The following is a 16,796-nucleotide window of genomic DNA, read 5'->3' as shown; positions in this document are numbered from 1 at the left end:
CATACTTCATCTCATGACATGAGGCAACACATACATTTCAACACAGCCCATTACTTTTTTTTTTCATCAAAGCATGTGTGAGAAAAAGTTCAAACCTCGGGGATGACTCCAGTTCTTTTGATGTTACCTTCTCTGGGGAAGCAAACAGTCAGTTTATCTCAAAGGTGATGTCTTACTACAGTTCCATCATCTCAATCACTTTCATTTTGTGTCAGAGGTTGAAAAGGGGGGAGACGAGACAGTGCAGGTGTTGCCATGACAATGAGATTCTAAGATAATCACATTATCACAGTGCCAGTGTCATCCTAGCTAACATTGGCACCTTTAACCCCAATCCACCGTAGCCCATACATTCTTACTTTTAGTGTGAGTGCATAGGTGTAGTTGTTCTGTATGTTTTTACTTGTTGGCATTTACTGCTCATGAATCCTGGCGATATGGTGAGATCTGAAACACAATATTGAATAAGAAGAACTTTTCTAACACCCACAGTTTTGGCATTAACACGAGGTGGACACGTATGAAGCAGATGTCTTAAAGCTTTACAGTGTGATCATCATGTCGTCTCTGCTGATTAAGACGTGCAAACATCTGTGCATTTTATGTGTGTGTAAAACTTGATGTTTGACAGGGAGGAGAAGTCCTACTACACACTGAGGGCCCAGGCTGTTGACATCAACACAGGTGTTCCTCTGGAGCCAGAGTCGGAGTTCATCATCAAGGTGCAGGACATCAATGACAATGAGCCACGATTCCCTGATGGCCCCTACAGCGCCAGTGTTCCTGAGATGTCTCCAACAGGTAGGACTCCTGGAGCTTAAGACAAGAGGACACAAGCTCTCGCTAAGCGTAAGCGAAGCCCTTCTTAAGACATGCACCTTTATCGTCTGCAGAGAATAAATATTTAATGACCTCAGTCCATTTCCAAACAGTGGAACAGTGAAGGGCCAGAGAAATATCAAGGATCCAGTGGGTGACGTCTTTGACAGGGAGAATGAATAAGAACATGCACCATAATGGGGAGAACTTTTCTCTGCTTTATAACTGTACTGTGGGTATTAAATAGCATCGTCAAAATTGAACTGGGTGATGCTAGACTACATCAGTATCCAAAGTACTGGTTGTTTTTTTCATGCAGAACTGTCATTTCCAGTAGAATAAGGTTTAGTGCCTAGATGATCACCACTGAAGACAGCCCCAGAGGAGGTCAGGGGTCACAAACTCCCAGGCATTTGACTGCAGCTGTAATATTTGTAATATAACCTCATATCAGTGAATGTTTACCACATTTTTGCCTGTAGTTTAAACAACAACCAAAAAATCCACCCAACATGTTGAAAGGTCACCTGCCTTCCTAATTTGCATATTGGCATTTGGTGTGATCACATGATGTACTGGTTACGGTGTACTGCTATTTGTTGAAGAACTGGAGCACGCCTATGACGTGCATGCACGTGCACACACGCATGGTTAAGTTGTTGCTGGTTTCAAACATTATGGCGCCTAACCACTGTTCCGACGTAGGCAAGCATACATGCATCAGTCAGCTTTAAATGACCACACGACCAAACGTTCGACTGACTTTATGAATAGCGTCATCATTTTGAGAACATCAGCTAAGCAGTACTACGTGATACTATGGATGTAGTAGGTAATAATTAGTATAGCATTGAGCAATATAGGTGCATTAACACATGTTGTTTTTTGAATGATTTTATTTACTTACTTAATGAAAACATCCATTCTGAGGAAAAGTTGCAGTGCAGGCAGAGGTCACGCTCAGCCGATAGGCTAGGCTATGAAAATGTAGCTAACCAAGCTTTCATTTCCTGCTGGCACTGTGGATGCAGCACAAGGTGGCCAAGGTTAATTGACTGGCTTTGTCATGTTTCTTTGCAAATGTATCATAAATGAAGAGTAATCAATATTAAATGAAAGGATGTTTTGCTGTCTTTTCTACTTGCTAACATTAGCTAGCTATAAACTGAGGAATAAAGAATGTAATTTAGTGTACGCTCAAATCCTGCCTGCAGCGACCAGTAATTTTTAAGACTACCTTGCATGTTACTCAAGGCATGAGTTTATTTGTTCATTTAATTTATTTAAAAGGGACATTGCACAGCTCAAACATAAATGTCACCATTTGATGCACTGTACCAGGGTATACCTTCAAGCTAATTCACATCGTAGTCCCTTGGCGGGTCAGAGAAAAAAACAGCACAATGACAAACAGCCCAGAGTGAAAACAACATTCAAAGTTAGACAAAAAGAACACACAAGACAGGAAATACAAATCTCCACACAAAAGCACATCACCAATTTACACTTGTCAAACAAAAGCAAGTCACAAAGAGCATAAGACAGAGTATGAGAAAGAGTGAGTGCAGAGCGGAGCAGCTTTTTTTCCGACTTCTTAAGTTGGCTTTGAAAGTGCTGATAGAGCTGCAGCTCCTCACATCATCAGACAGGGTGTTCCATTGATTTGTGGCTGTTCCAGAGACAGCTGATTGCCCAAGTGCAGTGAAGTCAAATGGTATGGTACAACCTCGTGTAGAGGATATTCTGGAGGGTCTGGAGTCACGTAATGGACACAATTGTTGGCTTGCCAGCTGCTAACTCAGCTGTTTTTGCATGTGTGTATACAGAAGTGACATTGTCAGTGTCTAAATAATAGGGGGCCTAACACTGACCCTTGTGGAACACCCATTATACACTTTGTGTTACTCGACAATGTGTCAAGTTCAACATATAGCATCCAGTTAGATAAATAACAAGACATCCAGTGCTTTAGATCAGCAGTTAGATTTAGCAAATATTAAAACATCATATATGAAAACATCAACTACAACTTTATGCAGATCTGAAAATACAGCACTAACCACTCGTCTTTTAATTTGATCTATTACATGCAGAGTTCCTGTGGAAAAATTTTACCTAAAGACAAACTGCATACAATGAGTCACTTGTATTAAGAAATCATTGTCAGTTGTCCAATGATAACTTTCTCAGCATCTTTGAGAGTATTGGTAGTATACTTATCAGTCTATAGTTACTGGCTTTAATGCAGTCTCTGGTGTGACACTGGCACATTTCCAGTCATCAGGGAAGGAGCTGCTTGAAAAACAAGTTAAAGAATAATGGGAGGAGTAAAAGTATCTTGTGTGATTTGGCAAACATGTTGTCAAATGTTTACTTACTGTATCCGTACCCACCATGTGAATCAATCTTTGGCAGTATATTTTTATGGCAATACTTCTCATGGTTCTTTGTGGCAATATATACATTTTTTACATATATATATTTTTTTCTTTTATATAGTTATTTGCATAAAATGTACTTGTCAGCTTCTATTTTATATTTGGTATTTCTCTATTCAAAGGCTATACTTTTCTTACTGTTATTGCCTGCTGCCTGTAACACCCAGATTTCCCTGGCTGAGGATTAATAAAATCCATAGTATCTTAAAAAACTAAAAAGCATCTCTACATGTGGAGCTTTTTAAGAGGCTGATGATTTTGTTTGCTTGTGACTCATTATTCTCTACCAGCTCAAAAACCTGGCCTGTAACACCTATTACACCTAATATCAAGTTTCCTTCTTCCTTCCTGACGCTGTCAATCAATCATACACCTTTCATGTCAATATGACAACTTGAACATTTCATTTGTTTTTATTGGCTCTCTTGCATGACAAATGATTTGGTGATGACTCGATTACAAGCCCTTAAACAATATAGGGATTTCAACCTGGTTATGGGAACTGTGAATATTTTATTTACTGTCTTGGTGGAAAAATATGGTGGGGTGTTCCGGTGTGCTCCAGCAGCACTACATCTACCACCAGATGCACTTAGGAAGTCAGTACCAGATGAAAATCTGTCATATAATTTGTGGACATCTGCCCAATAGATTTCAAGAATGTTTTGGAGAAAACTGAAAAAGTGCCAAATGAAAGGTCAGAAAGTAAAAAAAACATTAGGATTGATTGTCAACAACGTTCCTGGAAATCTGAAATTTTTCTCTGCAGAAATATAGAATTTAACCTGAGAATGACACGAGAGGAAAGGAAAGGCATATTTATTCTCAAAGTTCTTAGTTATCCAAGATAGCTAGTTATCTATGTCATCTCTTTGATTTGTACAATGGTAGCGTTAGATGATTGGTTGGAGGTTCACCAAAACATTAGGATTCACCCCCATGGGACCTTGAATACATTGCATTTAATGGCGACTGGACAGTATTTGTTGAGATCCTACTTTGTGTCGGGTGCACTGAAGAGATGATCTAATGACATCATCATCCTTACTGATCAACACCAGAGGGAAAAATGTTGTGAACAATGAAAAAACAAATGTAACGCAATTCAAAAAATCAATCTGCACAAAATCTGGAAACCAGGCATTATATAATTTTATTTTCTAAGCTTTTTCGTTCTGCTCAGTTCTTAAGTTTCACTTTACAGTCTGCTTGGACAAATTAAGTTGTAGCTGCAGCACATACAGACACTCACGCATGCACACACAGCATACTAAGCTAGACTTAGTGGCCCATCTGTCTGCTAAATACCATTACTGAGAGGTAATTTAACAGTCAAGGTCTTTAGGCCTTAAGCTGTTAATGCTTCAGCTGAGGCCTAAAGTGCTTTGAGAGAACACACGCTTGACCCCAGTATGTCTATGTGAAACACAGCAATATACTGTAGCGGATTAGCTATGGTTGCAAACAGCACAAGTATCCATATGATAAAAACATAATCCTATCTATGAGAGGTCAGCTGCGAAGAATAGATGTAGCTATGTTTTCTCTTTTCTAAGCTTTTGCACTGTATAGCGTGGAGTTGCTAGACATGACACTTTAGCATAGCTGTATTGTAGTGTTGAGAAGGGAAACATATTATAACATAACTTGTGTGCATGTGTGTTTGTTCAGGAACCTACGTGACACAGGTGACTGCCACAGATGCAGATGACCCCACATATGGCAACAGTGCACGTATCGTCTACAGCATCCTTCATGGTCAGCCATACTTCTCTGTAGATGCCAAGACGGGTAAGAGGACAACAGTATTCATGTCACAGTAGCACTTTTCCATTACAACTTCCATAATGAAGCAAGAGTTATTCATACATAACCGATCTGTGACTTCTGCCTGAACCCGCAGCTCACACTCCCAGCTGTCTTCACCCCCTCCTAGAAAGCATGAGATGAAACTGGTCATGACACAGAAAGTGGTTGTGAGAGTGAGTTTCTCCTCAGTGCTGCACCTGAATGCTAAAGCAAGTGCTGCAGGGGTCGTAGAGCTTTTCAGTCTCTTAAAAGACGTCTCAACCAACCAGTAATTACTCTGAATATGAACTGTCATGTTTCATTTTCACTGAGGTGGAGCGTCCTTCAATGTGAAATTGAGACTGACTGCATTCAAGATTAAGGGATGAAACAAAGGGGATTTTATTGGTGAAAACATCAAACTGGTTGGAGAATGTTGGAAGCCATCAGTGACTGTGGCCGTTTTTTCCTCCACTGAAACCTTTACATGCCACTAAACTTCCCCCTCTTTAACACCGGTGTTCCTCTTTATAATTTCTACATATGACAAATCAAGTGTGAATCAGAGAAGCATATTATAAATCCATTTTTGTGATTTTAAAAAGGTGCTTTTAGATGTGATTTTGTATTTTAAAGTTACAATAATAACAATAACCTTGCAGAATGCTATGTTGACCCAACCTCACATGTTGACCCAGTCCTGGTAGGTGAACAGAGGGTGGTCAATTTTTTTTTTTTTTTTTTTTATATATATTCCCAATTTGTGCACAGATGCATGCAGAATGAGGCAAAAAGGAAACAAAAAGCCTTTGACTAGCAATTAAAGCAAGTTTGTCTTCTCTGCATTGACCTGTTTAGTTCCTTTATTCTGTCCTAATCAAAAGTGAAGCCATCAACTCTGAATTGTTAAATACATGTGACCGGCACTACTGAGGGGCAGTCCTGGTTTTTTTTTTCGACGTGCTCTCCTTCATCAGGCCTTGTCAGAAATGTACAAATGTTTAGTGTTATTGTTAGCCAGTGGCATTGCCAATACTTCCAGGGGTGTTTTCATGCAGGAACGTGGAATCACATACCCACCAAACATATCATACATAGAAGTTTGTTACCCCCACAACAGACATTTAATCAGATCCTTCAAAAGTTTAAAGCGAGATAATTTGTTCCGCTCAATATTCAGTGTTAAATGCACTGCTTCCTGTTGATGTACCAGTCAACGAGCAACAGTGAACACAACAGCTGTGCGCATAGCTGAAGAGCATGTGCCAGCATTTTTAGTTCGTCTAGGTCCTCCATACGCCGTGCACTGATCTCTCCACAAGTTGATTACACACATGCCTACACAAGTAAACACAGTCTGTTTGATTCACAGCAGCAGTTTACGCATGTTAAATACAGTACAAACCAACTAACTTTATTAGAATATTACAGAGTGAAGAGTCGTGTTTGTTAACCAGTCTCTTCACAGTCAAAGTCTATCCCACATTAAACAACAGTTATTATAACTACTATAATAACATATATTGGTATAAGATGTAATGCTTATTATTAAATGTGCAGCAATTAAAGTCATAATAAACAATAGTCTTGGGAACCTTTAGGACACATTTCAGTCCTCCTCCCCTGGTATGATTTATCTTCAACTGTCCTTGCCTGGATTTTTGAACTCCATGCTGGTTCAGTCCTGATCAAATGCTGAGAGAGACAGGAGGCACTTAGACGTAATTAGTCATTTTGAATAATGGCTTCCATAGGCAAAATGCTGTGATATGCTGGCCTAATAAGGGTTAGATCCAGCATCCACTGTATATGTAAAAATCTCAATATGGAAGGCTAAAAATCATAATGAGGACCCTTTTCAATGCCTCTACCTCCAGGAGTGATCAGAACAGCTCTAGCCAACATGGACCGTGAGGTTAAAGGGGAGTACCAGGTTCTTCTCCAGGCCAAGGACATGGGAGGTCAGCTGGGGGGGCTTGCCTCCACCACCACCATCAACATCACCCTCAGTGACGTCAATGACAACCCACCACGCTTTGCTAAGAGTAAGACAGTCTCAACAATGATGTCTGACTGGTTGATTGTTTGGGAGGAGAACGGGTTCGATTCGTTTATACGTCTAAATGTATCAATAAAATCAGTTACATTTTCCTTCTTTAATTGTAATTTATTGCTTTATTTCCTTTCCCTCTCCTCTGTCATTCTGTCAGGCATTTTCCATCTGCGAGTGCCGGAGTCTGCGCCAGTCGGCTCGGCAGTGGGTCAGATTCGAGCCCATGATCTGGATGCTGGTAGCCATGCAGAGGTGGATTATGCCATTGTTCCAGGAGATGAGGGCAACATGTTTGACATCATCTCCAATGGCCAAAGTCAAGAGGGAGTTGTAGTCTTGAAAAAGGTATATTCACTCATTATCAACTACGCACTAGCTGCTTTTGACAGCTGCAGTACATATACTGTACTGTACCAGCTTGATATACGATACAATCCATTGGGGTATGTATCCTCAAAAAATAGAGAGGCCTCAAGGAATAGCTGCAGCATGGCCAGTCTGAGCCAGTTCAGGTTCATGCCAGCCAAGCAGGCTGGGGGTCTGGAATCCAATGGACCATAATGTGTAAATTCTGCATAATGTACATTTCCACATCACTAATTCCATCAGTACAGCACCAGAATCATCTTCATTTTCTTTTTTTTTGTTTAGATCTGTTCTTTGTTTTCATCATGAGATCAAAACTCTATCAAAAAGTCAAACTTCAGATTCCGTCCAGTTGATTTTACTATCAAAGCACAAGTAGTGCTGAAAATTAGCCACAAAATGAGAGGCTGCCAGAGATGATCTTTTATCTTTTCAGGTGCGATGGTGTCAGTAACTGAGTTTTACTGTCGAAGTGATCAAAGAGCGAATCAACAGTGTGATGTCATGGACATAGCTTCCACAAGAAGTGAATCGTGCTCATTTATTTACCTTTTGTGTGACAGAAACTGATCCTGTTTGGGTGGGAGGAGAAAGTGACATATCAGAAAGAGAAACACAGACATGGTCCCTAGGAATATCAACACCCAGCTAACAATCAGATCCAGTGTGTGTCCTCGCTTGTGTGTGGGCCTTTTCACATGCTGCAGTAGATCAAAGTTTCACACAGAATTGTCTTCGGGATCATCAGTGTAAATGTTAAAATCACCAGTTATGACAAGGCAACTGAAATCTGTTGAGATCGCAGAAGGCAGCTAAGTGAAGTCTATAGAAAGAAATCTATAGAATCTATAGAAGCCCTTGGAGGTCTGTGAATAGTTAACAGCAGGATTTTTGGTGTTTTGCTTTCAAAACACTGCAAAGATTTTCAAAGGAAACACAATTACACAATACCTGCTTGCATTAAAATGAGTCTTTGCTATTTCCATATTTACTCACATGACATTTTTTGAAATTAAAAGCCCACAAGAGAAGCTCTTGTAATTAAAAATCCTTCAGATTTCAGTCCTGGTTGATCTGCCAACACCTGGTTAGTGGTTGCAATAAGTTGGTCGGTGTGGCTACCTTGCTGAGGAGCTGGAGGTTTGCTGCCTGTCACCTGAAACTCTTCATCTAACACTGACTGCAGTCTAACATAGAAACTCAAGAGAAAACTTAATCAGAATGAATGACTGCAGTCAGATCTGACTTGTGTCAGCGACAAAGAAATTGCGTTTCATGTGATTCACAATAAAAGTCACCATATGGCTTGTCATTTTAACGTGTTTAATGCAACATTTCTGCAGGCAGTATTGAGTTTATTGACAAGAGCATGACAGCAGCCGAAAAAATAATGCCCAGTCCCCTGGTAAATAAAGTATTCATTCATTCACCCAAATCAGGTCCATGAACAACTGACTGTATTATCCCATGATAAAATTTTAGTTAGTTAGAACCAAAGGAAAATTTTGCAAACACCAGCTTTTTGTCAGTGATGTTCTGTCAGTGATCTACGAGTGGGAGGAATGTGCTGATCTGGCTGTGATCCCAATCATTCTGCCTCTTAACCTACTGCTGAACCAAGCTATTAGACTAGATAATGTGTTACACACAAAGCAGTCTTCATTTTGCAGTGTCAGCCATTAGACCCCCCTGACAATTTAAGATCTGTAGTCTGAGGAAGAGGAGAGAAAGAAAGGAAGGTGCAGAGGCAAGCCAGAGGAACAAAAGAGCGTCGGGGGAAGACAGAGAGAAAAAAAAAAAAGATTAATTTGGGATTTGATGTGATCAGAGGCAGAGGTTGTTTTATTGTTCAGTTTTTGGTTTATTTTTTGGACGATACCCAGTCTGCCCCGATGGAAAAATAATGTCTTGCATTTTTTATTTTCAAGCGTAAAGCTGAATGTATGACTTTTGCTCCTGGTGGACTACAGCATCACTGATTTAAACTCCTCGTAAAGGTTTTCAGTGGGAATCAGGTCTCAGAGTGATAGTCTTCCAAATGGAGTCATCTGAGGACGATGAAAACTTAAACTCTGTTAAATGCTCCATCTAGAGGGATACCACCTCATATCACAGTCATATACACACCCACAGAGAAACACACTCTGGAACACACAGCGCACATGTCACATCACATCAAGCAGTTCAACATCAGAGGACTGCAGAGGCTTTTATTTCAGACTGTCCTCTAAATCAGAACAGACACGACAGCTACTTTCTGAGCACGAAACTTTGCCGGCTACGCCTCTTATTTTAGAAATGAGATAAGCCATAAATCCACGGCTCTCAGTGCTGACATGCTGTCCCTGCTCATTGTTTTAAAGCAAAGAAGCAGTTGTTGAGCATTAAAAAGGAGTTGACTCACCATTACACAACATTTGACCAAAATGTTCTTCAAAGTCCTTTTCTGGTCAATAGCAGACCTTTAAAACCCGATCTGAAAGTAGGCTTGCTCTCTGCAACTTGATGAAACTACAGTATTTGTATGCTCTATATATCACAGAAGGCACCAGAGGAACGTCTAATCAGTTCTTTATTGTTTTTGCATGTCTACCACGGATGATAGCTTTCAGAGCCTTCACCTAAACTGGCTATAACCAATTTTTCTTACAATGGCCATGTTTCAAAGGAAAGCGTGGAAACAATGTGAGAAAGGCTTATTGGAGTGACGTGACCTGCAGAATCATCACTGAACTTGCACTTCCCCTTCACTTTACAGCTTTATATTGAGTTTCAGTTGGTTGTTTAACTTTAATGTTGTCATTCACTCTCGCCGCCCTCCCAGCATCATTTCAGCCAACCTAGTTCCAACAACCAAGTTTTGTTGTCCGACCCTGCAGATGACTTCTGCATAATTATCTAAGTGGTGATACGGCTTCTCATTACTATTAGTTCAATTTGGCTTATCAGTATTGTTGATGTTGATGAGCTGCCTAACCAGCTGGTTGTGAGGTAGGCATGATATTTATAAGAGATAATGATGAGGTGCATTATCAGGAATTAATGGATGAGGGGTAGGCCAGACGGCTGTCTCCATGGAGTCCATTAATTCCTGATTATAGACACCTCAAAGGGGATTATCCTGCTGATACCATGGTCACTTGCCATCGAAAAAAAAAAATAAAAAGGGGCATTAATTTACATTTTCATGCGTTTTGCAATCACACTCAAACGTTTTTCACAAGCCATTACTCAGTTTCCATGGGAACACATGAGGGTTTGACTAATACTTAGAACAATCATTACCATTCCATAAGTTTCTTATGTATTCCATTGTTCACAGCTCCAGTAAATAGGATGAACCTTTGATATGCCTTGGTTATACGTGAGTTCATGCAACACTTTGACTGATCTACGAGCCAGAAAACTAGCAGATTGAAAGCCAATAACATTGCACATGGACAAACAGAAAACATAATGTGACAGTATGTTTGTCCCAAAATTAAGTTCAAGTTTATTAATATTCACTGCTTTTAATCCATCGCTGTTGAAACACACACAGATGCAATAATCAAGCACCCAGGGAGCATATTGGGGGGCTTAAGTGCCTTGCTCAAGGGCACATCTGCCAACTAATGGAGTCTCCACCACACCCAAATTGGGGGAATTGAACCGCTGAGCCGCTGTTCCAACCTCTCAAAGCGTAATTCCCATACCGGGAGTCGAACCCGGGCCGCCTGGGTGAAAACCAGGAATCCTAACCGCTAGACCATATGGGACTCACATGGTCACATATGGGTTTGCCACAGTTTTCAGGAATAAATGAACGAGTTGGGACGTGTAATGATCACTTTTGTGATACACAATCTCAGTGCGTTCAGAGGGGCAGTGTACCTCTTGCAGCTTGTGTATTACAGTCGCCATCCTGTGGTCTTCAGAGGATGAGGAGCTGAAGGACACTCAGTGCTGTCATCTTCATCTTCTGTTTGATTTGATGCTCACTCCTTGTGTCGTTTCTCCCTTTTTTTAAGTTTCTCTTTCTTCAGCTACATCCCAGCCATCAAAGTTGTCAGGTTGAAGTCACTCATTGTTGTAATTACATGTTTGCTTGTTAACAAGTTGCAGTGGATTGCAAACAGAGGCTTTGACTGCGTCCCTGTTGCTATGGTTACTCATTTTAGTTACAAGCTTTGTAGTCAGTACGGTGAAGAAATAGTTTAATTGAAACTCCTTAGTAGTGTCCATCATGAGGACATAATAGACACGGCAGCCAATCAGAATCAAGTATTCACCCAGACCATGGTATGAATGGTTCAAACGGTACAAGCTGACAGAACTGAATTAAAGGGTGACACACAACCCCTCAATGCATTAAAACCAAGAGTGACTTTAGAGTTTGACTGGCTAGCTATTAGCCGGTGCCTCCTCTGCATTCAGTTTCACTTCATGTATGTGAACAGAGTGGAAATCTTAAAGTCAGTCCTTGAAATATGCATATTTTGCTCCAAAGTAATTAGATGGAAAACTGCAGATATGGTCTGTTAGTTCTATACTATAGAACCTTGCACAGAAATACACAAGAATATGAATATATTCATACAATTACAGCTGAAAGAAATGTATAAGCTATGAACTGTCTGATGTGATCATTTTTATTATTGCGTGGAAGCACAATTTCAAGCTGACAAAGAATCCTTTTGCACACTGGAGGGTATGCTATACACTACTAGTAAACATTATTTCATGTAGATTCTATACAACAGGCCTCAGGTGGGTTTCTGTTCTGCTCTGTGCAATTGCTGTTGTGTTTGTGCAGATCTCAGTATTTGAAGTAGCAGGAAGTGATCAAGAGGTTCAGCCAGAAAACTGAGGAACATTTGAATGGTAAAAGAGAAAATGAGCCACAGCAGCAGGTAGACACAAACCTGTGAGGAGATACCTGATGCAGTTTCCCCCCAGGACACATTACAGAAAAGGAAAATGACAATTCAACAGGGTTACAGAATGAGGACATGAAGCTGTTTCATGTGCACTGAACTCCTGAGGAACTTGTCATTTTTAAGTTGATTCATTGTTCCAAAGGAAAACCTGAGTCACTGTTGAAAGAGACTCAGTGAGCGGTGAGACTGCGAAGGTTGACGTGCCACATTTGTGATTCACAGGTAAAAGTTTGATTTGGGAATACGTGTAGACATTGTTTTGCGAGTTTTAAATGCTTGGATTAGTCTTGAGTTTTAATAATAATTGTCCTTCATTTAACTTAACCTGTAAATCAGTTTTCATATGTTTGGTGAACAAGTGTCTCACAGTCAGATGTGAGTGACAGGATGACAGCATTTTGGACCACAACATATTCAGGATACATCAGATTTGCTTTTCATGGTGAAAACTTTTTCTGACAGAGTGTGGACACACACTGGATTGAAGTTCAGGCCTGTTTATGCAGTGATGTCTTCTGACGTCTCTGATATGAATGAAGCAGCCAGTTAAATACTTATTATGTAGGCCTGTCAGATCGTTTTCTATCTGTTCACAGCATTAGTCCGGTCAGTTGAGTTCTAAGAGCCACCAAACATCTCCCACGTTTATTTTCCATAATCCTGGGAGGCATTTGTAATTCACTCACTCTTTTCGTTAGGCTATTTGTCTAATGTTCCCCTAAATACAGCCTTGTTATTGCTGGAAGAAGGCACAATTACTCCAATTCCATAAATAGTATTCCAGTCACCAAAATGCTCTCCGAGACGTGCTTGCTTTAAAAAATAATATAGCCCATGATCAGATCATTGGGGCGGGGGGTTGGGGTTTAGCCTTTTTCAAGTCATTATTTTGGTTCAACAGTCCTCAACTTTGCCGTTTTGTGCTTTAATAAATCCACTGCACTACCTGCCCAGCACCTAACACAAGAAAAGACACAGTTTGAGACTACCTGGTAAACATAGTGGAGCGTAAATCAACCAAAAAGCCAAATATATTTTTCTCAGGAGTTGGTGGAGACCAAACTAGAGCTAAAAGGAGAGTGAATATGGCTCTTATATTCATCAGTTGGACATAAACATAACTCCAAATGAATGCTAATAAAGCTCTATGCAGCTCCACATGTACTGGAGATAAGGCGTCTGTTTGCCAATACATATCTACATTATATGGCAGAAAATTTGTCAGTGTTGTTGTCAGCACTGACCCCCAAGTGGCCAAACAAAGCCAAATTTAGCCGCACGTGTCGATTTGTGGGTCCGAGTCACTCAACAGAAGGAAGCAGCTTAATGGGTCAAAATTAAGGTCATGAGCAGCAGAGAGCGTGTGTCAGGCCTCACAGAGTTGAGCAAAGCCACTTCAGCTAGTTTAGTTCTGTTTGGACAAGGAGTGAGACAAATCACACACTTGTTTCATCAATACAAAACCTGCATCAGGTCGATGATTGCACGTTCCAGGTTCTGCCATTTGTCTCTCTCTGAATGAAAGCAGTGTGTGTATTCAGGAAATAGTGTGGGATGTCTCCAATGAGTTTAATGAGGATTGCTCAAAGGTGTCTTAAGTTATGAGCAAATATGTGATGCGCGTGCCCACTGGCACCAATCCATATGACTGATTTTGATACTTGCGCCCAGAGCAGGCACACTTAAATTGAAATTCTGAAATTCAACATTTTTGGTATTTATGGCACCACCTACAAGTCAGACCCAAAATGCTTCGCTGGGCCTATTACCAATCAGGTCCTGAAGATATGCACCACCATTTATGATGATTGGACAAATCAGTGATGAGTTATGACCATTATCCTGCTAAGCTCAGTGCCTTGACAAGTTTTTTTGTAGAGCACATTGAGGTGGATTTGTGGGTCCAATTTCAAGTCATTTGGGCTTTTGATGTGAGGGGGGAGGCCTTTCCAAAACTGAAACTTTGAGCCTTAATTACAGCGCCACCATCTGGCTGGCTCCTATTTCTTGGGAAGCACTTGCAAATAATTTCCAGCTTTTGGGGCTGAGTTTCATGTTTCTAGCTCTTCCAGTTCATGACAATTTGAGCTGTTGCGGCAGAAAAAAGAAGAAAGACGCTTCGGGTCTTGAACCCTTATTAACGCAGGTGTGATGCACTGGGAGTAAGGCTCGGTGTTTGAGGATTAGCTAAGTCACAGAGTGTGACTTTAAGAAAGCCGACATTCTGGCATCTGGCCAGGAGCTGAGGTACACAGTAGCCAGCACCCATACAGGCACCTCAGGCTTTAAGAGGAAGTCAGCTGACACAGCAAATGCGTAAATAAAGAGCAACGTTAGGGTTCGACATATTTAAATGTCTAGCTTTGCTCTTTTGTTTTCTGATTTCACTTTGCTTTCCTTAATCATTGTCGTTGGGAGAGCTCTGTGCTGTGGCTGCTAGCCTCACCCTCACCTTGATAGCCGCAACAGCCAATTGTTGACTGTAAGTACATGACATGTCAACAGGCCAACACCTGAAAAGACCGTTTCAGGCAAAAATGTAGGCGTGAACACACAGGTTGCAGACACATACTGATGAAATATCCAGTTTTTTTATTGTGATGTGAAAAGTAGCAGCTCTATCAGACTTTAATCTATCTCAAACTACTCTCCTCTCTCCACACCTTCCCTCCCCACTCTCATGTTCCTCTCTAGCGTATGTGGCAAGATGCCAATCAGTTAAATCCTCCCTGGCTCTCTCGCTGCCAGTCAGCCCTTTTCCCTTTCCCTTTCCCCTCACTTAACCCTACAAGTCTATGCGTCAGTCAAGTGAAACGCAGAGTGCATTTTATTGATCAAGAGAGATTTTAACTCTCGCCTTCCATAATCGTGTCGCAGGTCTCCACCAGACAAATTCAGGTCAGTCAGGAGACACTTAATTCCTCTGATGGGCAGCTATTTGAAACTCTATTAGTGTGAGCCACTAACTATTTTTTACCCTGGCCTTTCTGTCCCTCTTCCTGTAGGTGTCTCCACCATTATGTTAAAGTGTTCTGCTGTATGCCAGGCAGTCTAAGAGGATTTGCTTGCTTAAGTTCAGAGGGATAAACACTGGACACAATGAAAGATTATAAAGGAGAGATGGAAGACGGGCCAGTAAATGGACTGCACATTGTGAGCTTCAAATGCTCAGAAATTCTAAACTTCTGGAGAAAATCAATTGTACATTTTACTCTGATTAAACAAATGTCAGCTGCTCCCATTCTAGCCGGATGGAAACATCTTAACTGAGAAACTGTCTAGAAGAGATTATGACAAAAACCAAACTGCACCTTTCTTTCCCACGAGGTCGCTGGGAGTGAGTGGATGAAAGTCCTGTGTGTCTGTGTAAGCTGGAGATTAAGTGTGTACTGTCTGTGTGTTTGGGTTCGTGTGTGTCATGATGCCCTCCCCGGTAGTATTTCTTGTAGTACGACAGCCAGTAGGAGTAGGCAGCATCTCCAGTGAAGCAGAAAGGTCCACGTGGTCGTCTGTCTGGTGTACAGTACAGAACAGAGAGTATCACCAGTCTGATCTGGCTTCAGTTTCACACAACAAACTGAGTTTGACATATATATGAATGTGTCTCAGTACAGTTTACAGCTGCATTTCTATATCAAAGCGGCTGTCTCCTGCATCTTTCTCCTGTGCATTCACAAACAGATAAGCATGGGGAAGAATAGAAATCGACCCCCTTCTGTGTCCAAATCAATCAGTCAGTGGTGCCTTCATCAAAGTGACTGGACATCAATAACCAAATATGCTGCCCTTTGAAGTCTCCGCTGTGAGGAATTAATATATCAAGATGCAGTTACGGTTGCTATGCAACAATAAGGCAGGTTATCCTGGCATCATGCTTGAAACGCAGAAATGAAAATATGGAACTTTTTGTGTGAATGCAAATGGTGGCATCTTTTGTAGTTTATTAGAGACGGTGAAGTTTACAGATTTTTTATTTTCGCAAGTATGGAATTGTGTTGCACTCACCCAAAAAATGGAGACCTTCTCTTCTGATTAGGGTTAGGGACGTCTGTACCTCATAGTTGTGAGATGTTGTCTTGTTGTAATTAGTTCTGCATCTGAGAATTATAAGACAGTATCTAAGTATCTTGTGATTACAGTACCCTCATCTTGTACTGTAAAATATTGTAGGTTGCTATAGTACTTGGATCAGGTTAATGGGGGGGCTTAGTAATGCTGTCATACAAATTGTGTCACTGGGTCGCCTAGTATTGTATCAGCCACTGACATTGACCTGAAATGCCTCAGACAAAGGAGGAACCAAAAGCAATTTTTTGTACTGTTTGTTCATAACTTGAATGTTTTCTCATAATTTGAGTCGTTGCATTTCATTTCATTTTATTTTATATTTTGTTGTTTCTGGACATGGACACA

The 16,796-nt window shown here is 40.8% G+C and overlaps 1 protein-coding gene and 1 non-coding gene across 2 annotated transcripts in view; one reads left to right on the top strand and one right to left on the bottom strand.

Moving 5' to 3' along the window:
* The window catches only part of LOC121614495 (cadherin-12-like), an 84,411-nt gene that overhangs the window by 46,760 nt on the left and 20,855 nt on the right, over positions 1 to 16,796 (top strand). Inside the window, exons 4-7 of the mRNA XM_041948374.1 lie at positions 632 to 801; positions 4,929 to 5,048; positions 6,923 to 7,090; positions 7,256 to 7,443. Coding sequence (XP_041804308.1) covers positions 632 to 801; positions 4,929 to 5,048; positions 6,923 to 7,090; positions 7,256 to 7,443 — 646 coding nt within the window. The remainder of the gene's footprint in view (positions 1 to 631; positions 802 to 4,928; positions 5,049 to 6,922; positions 7,091 to 7,255; positions 7,444 to 16,796) is intronic.
* Positions 11,151 to 11,222, bottom strand: trnae-uuc. Its single transcript has one exon. It is a non-coding gene; the product is annotated as a tRNA-Glu (tRNA).

The sequence above is a fragment of the Chelmon rostratus genome, chromosome 12 (genome assembly GCF_017976325.1).
Source record: "Chelmon rostratus isolate fCheRos1 chromosome 12, fCheRos1.pri, whole genome shotgun sequence".
Taxonomy (NCBI): Eukaryota; Metazoa; Chordata; class Actinopteri; order Chaetodontiformes; family Chaetodontidae; genus Chelmon; species Chelmon rostratus.
The sequence above is the reverse complement of the archived record's forward strand: the minus strand, read 5'-3'. Positions and strand labels throughout refer to the sequence as shown.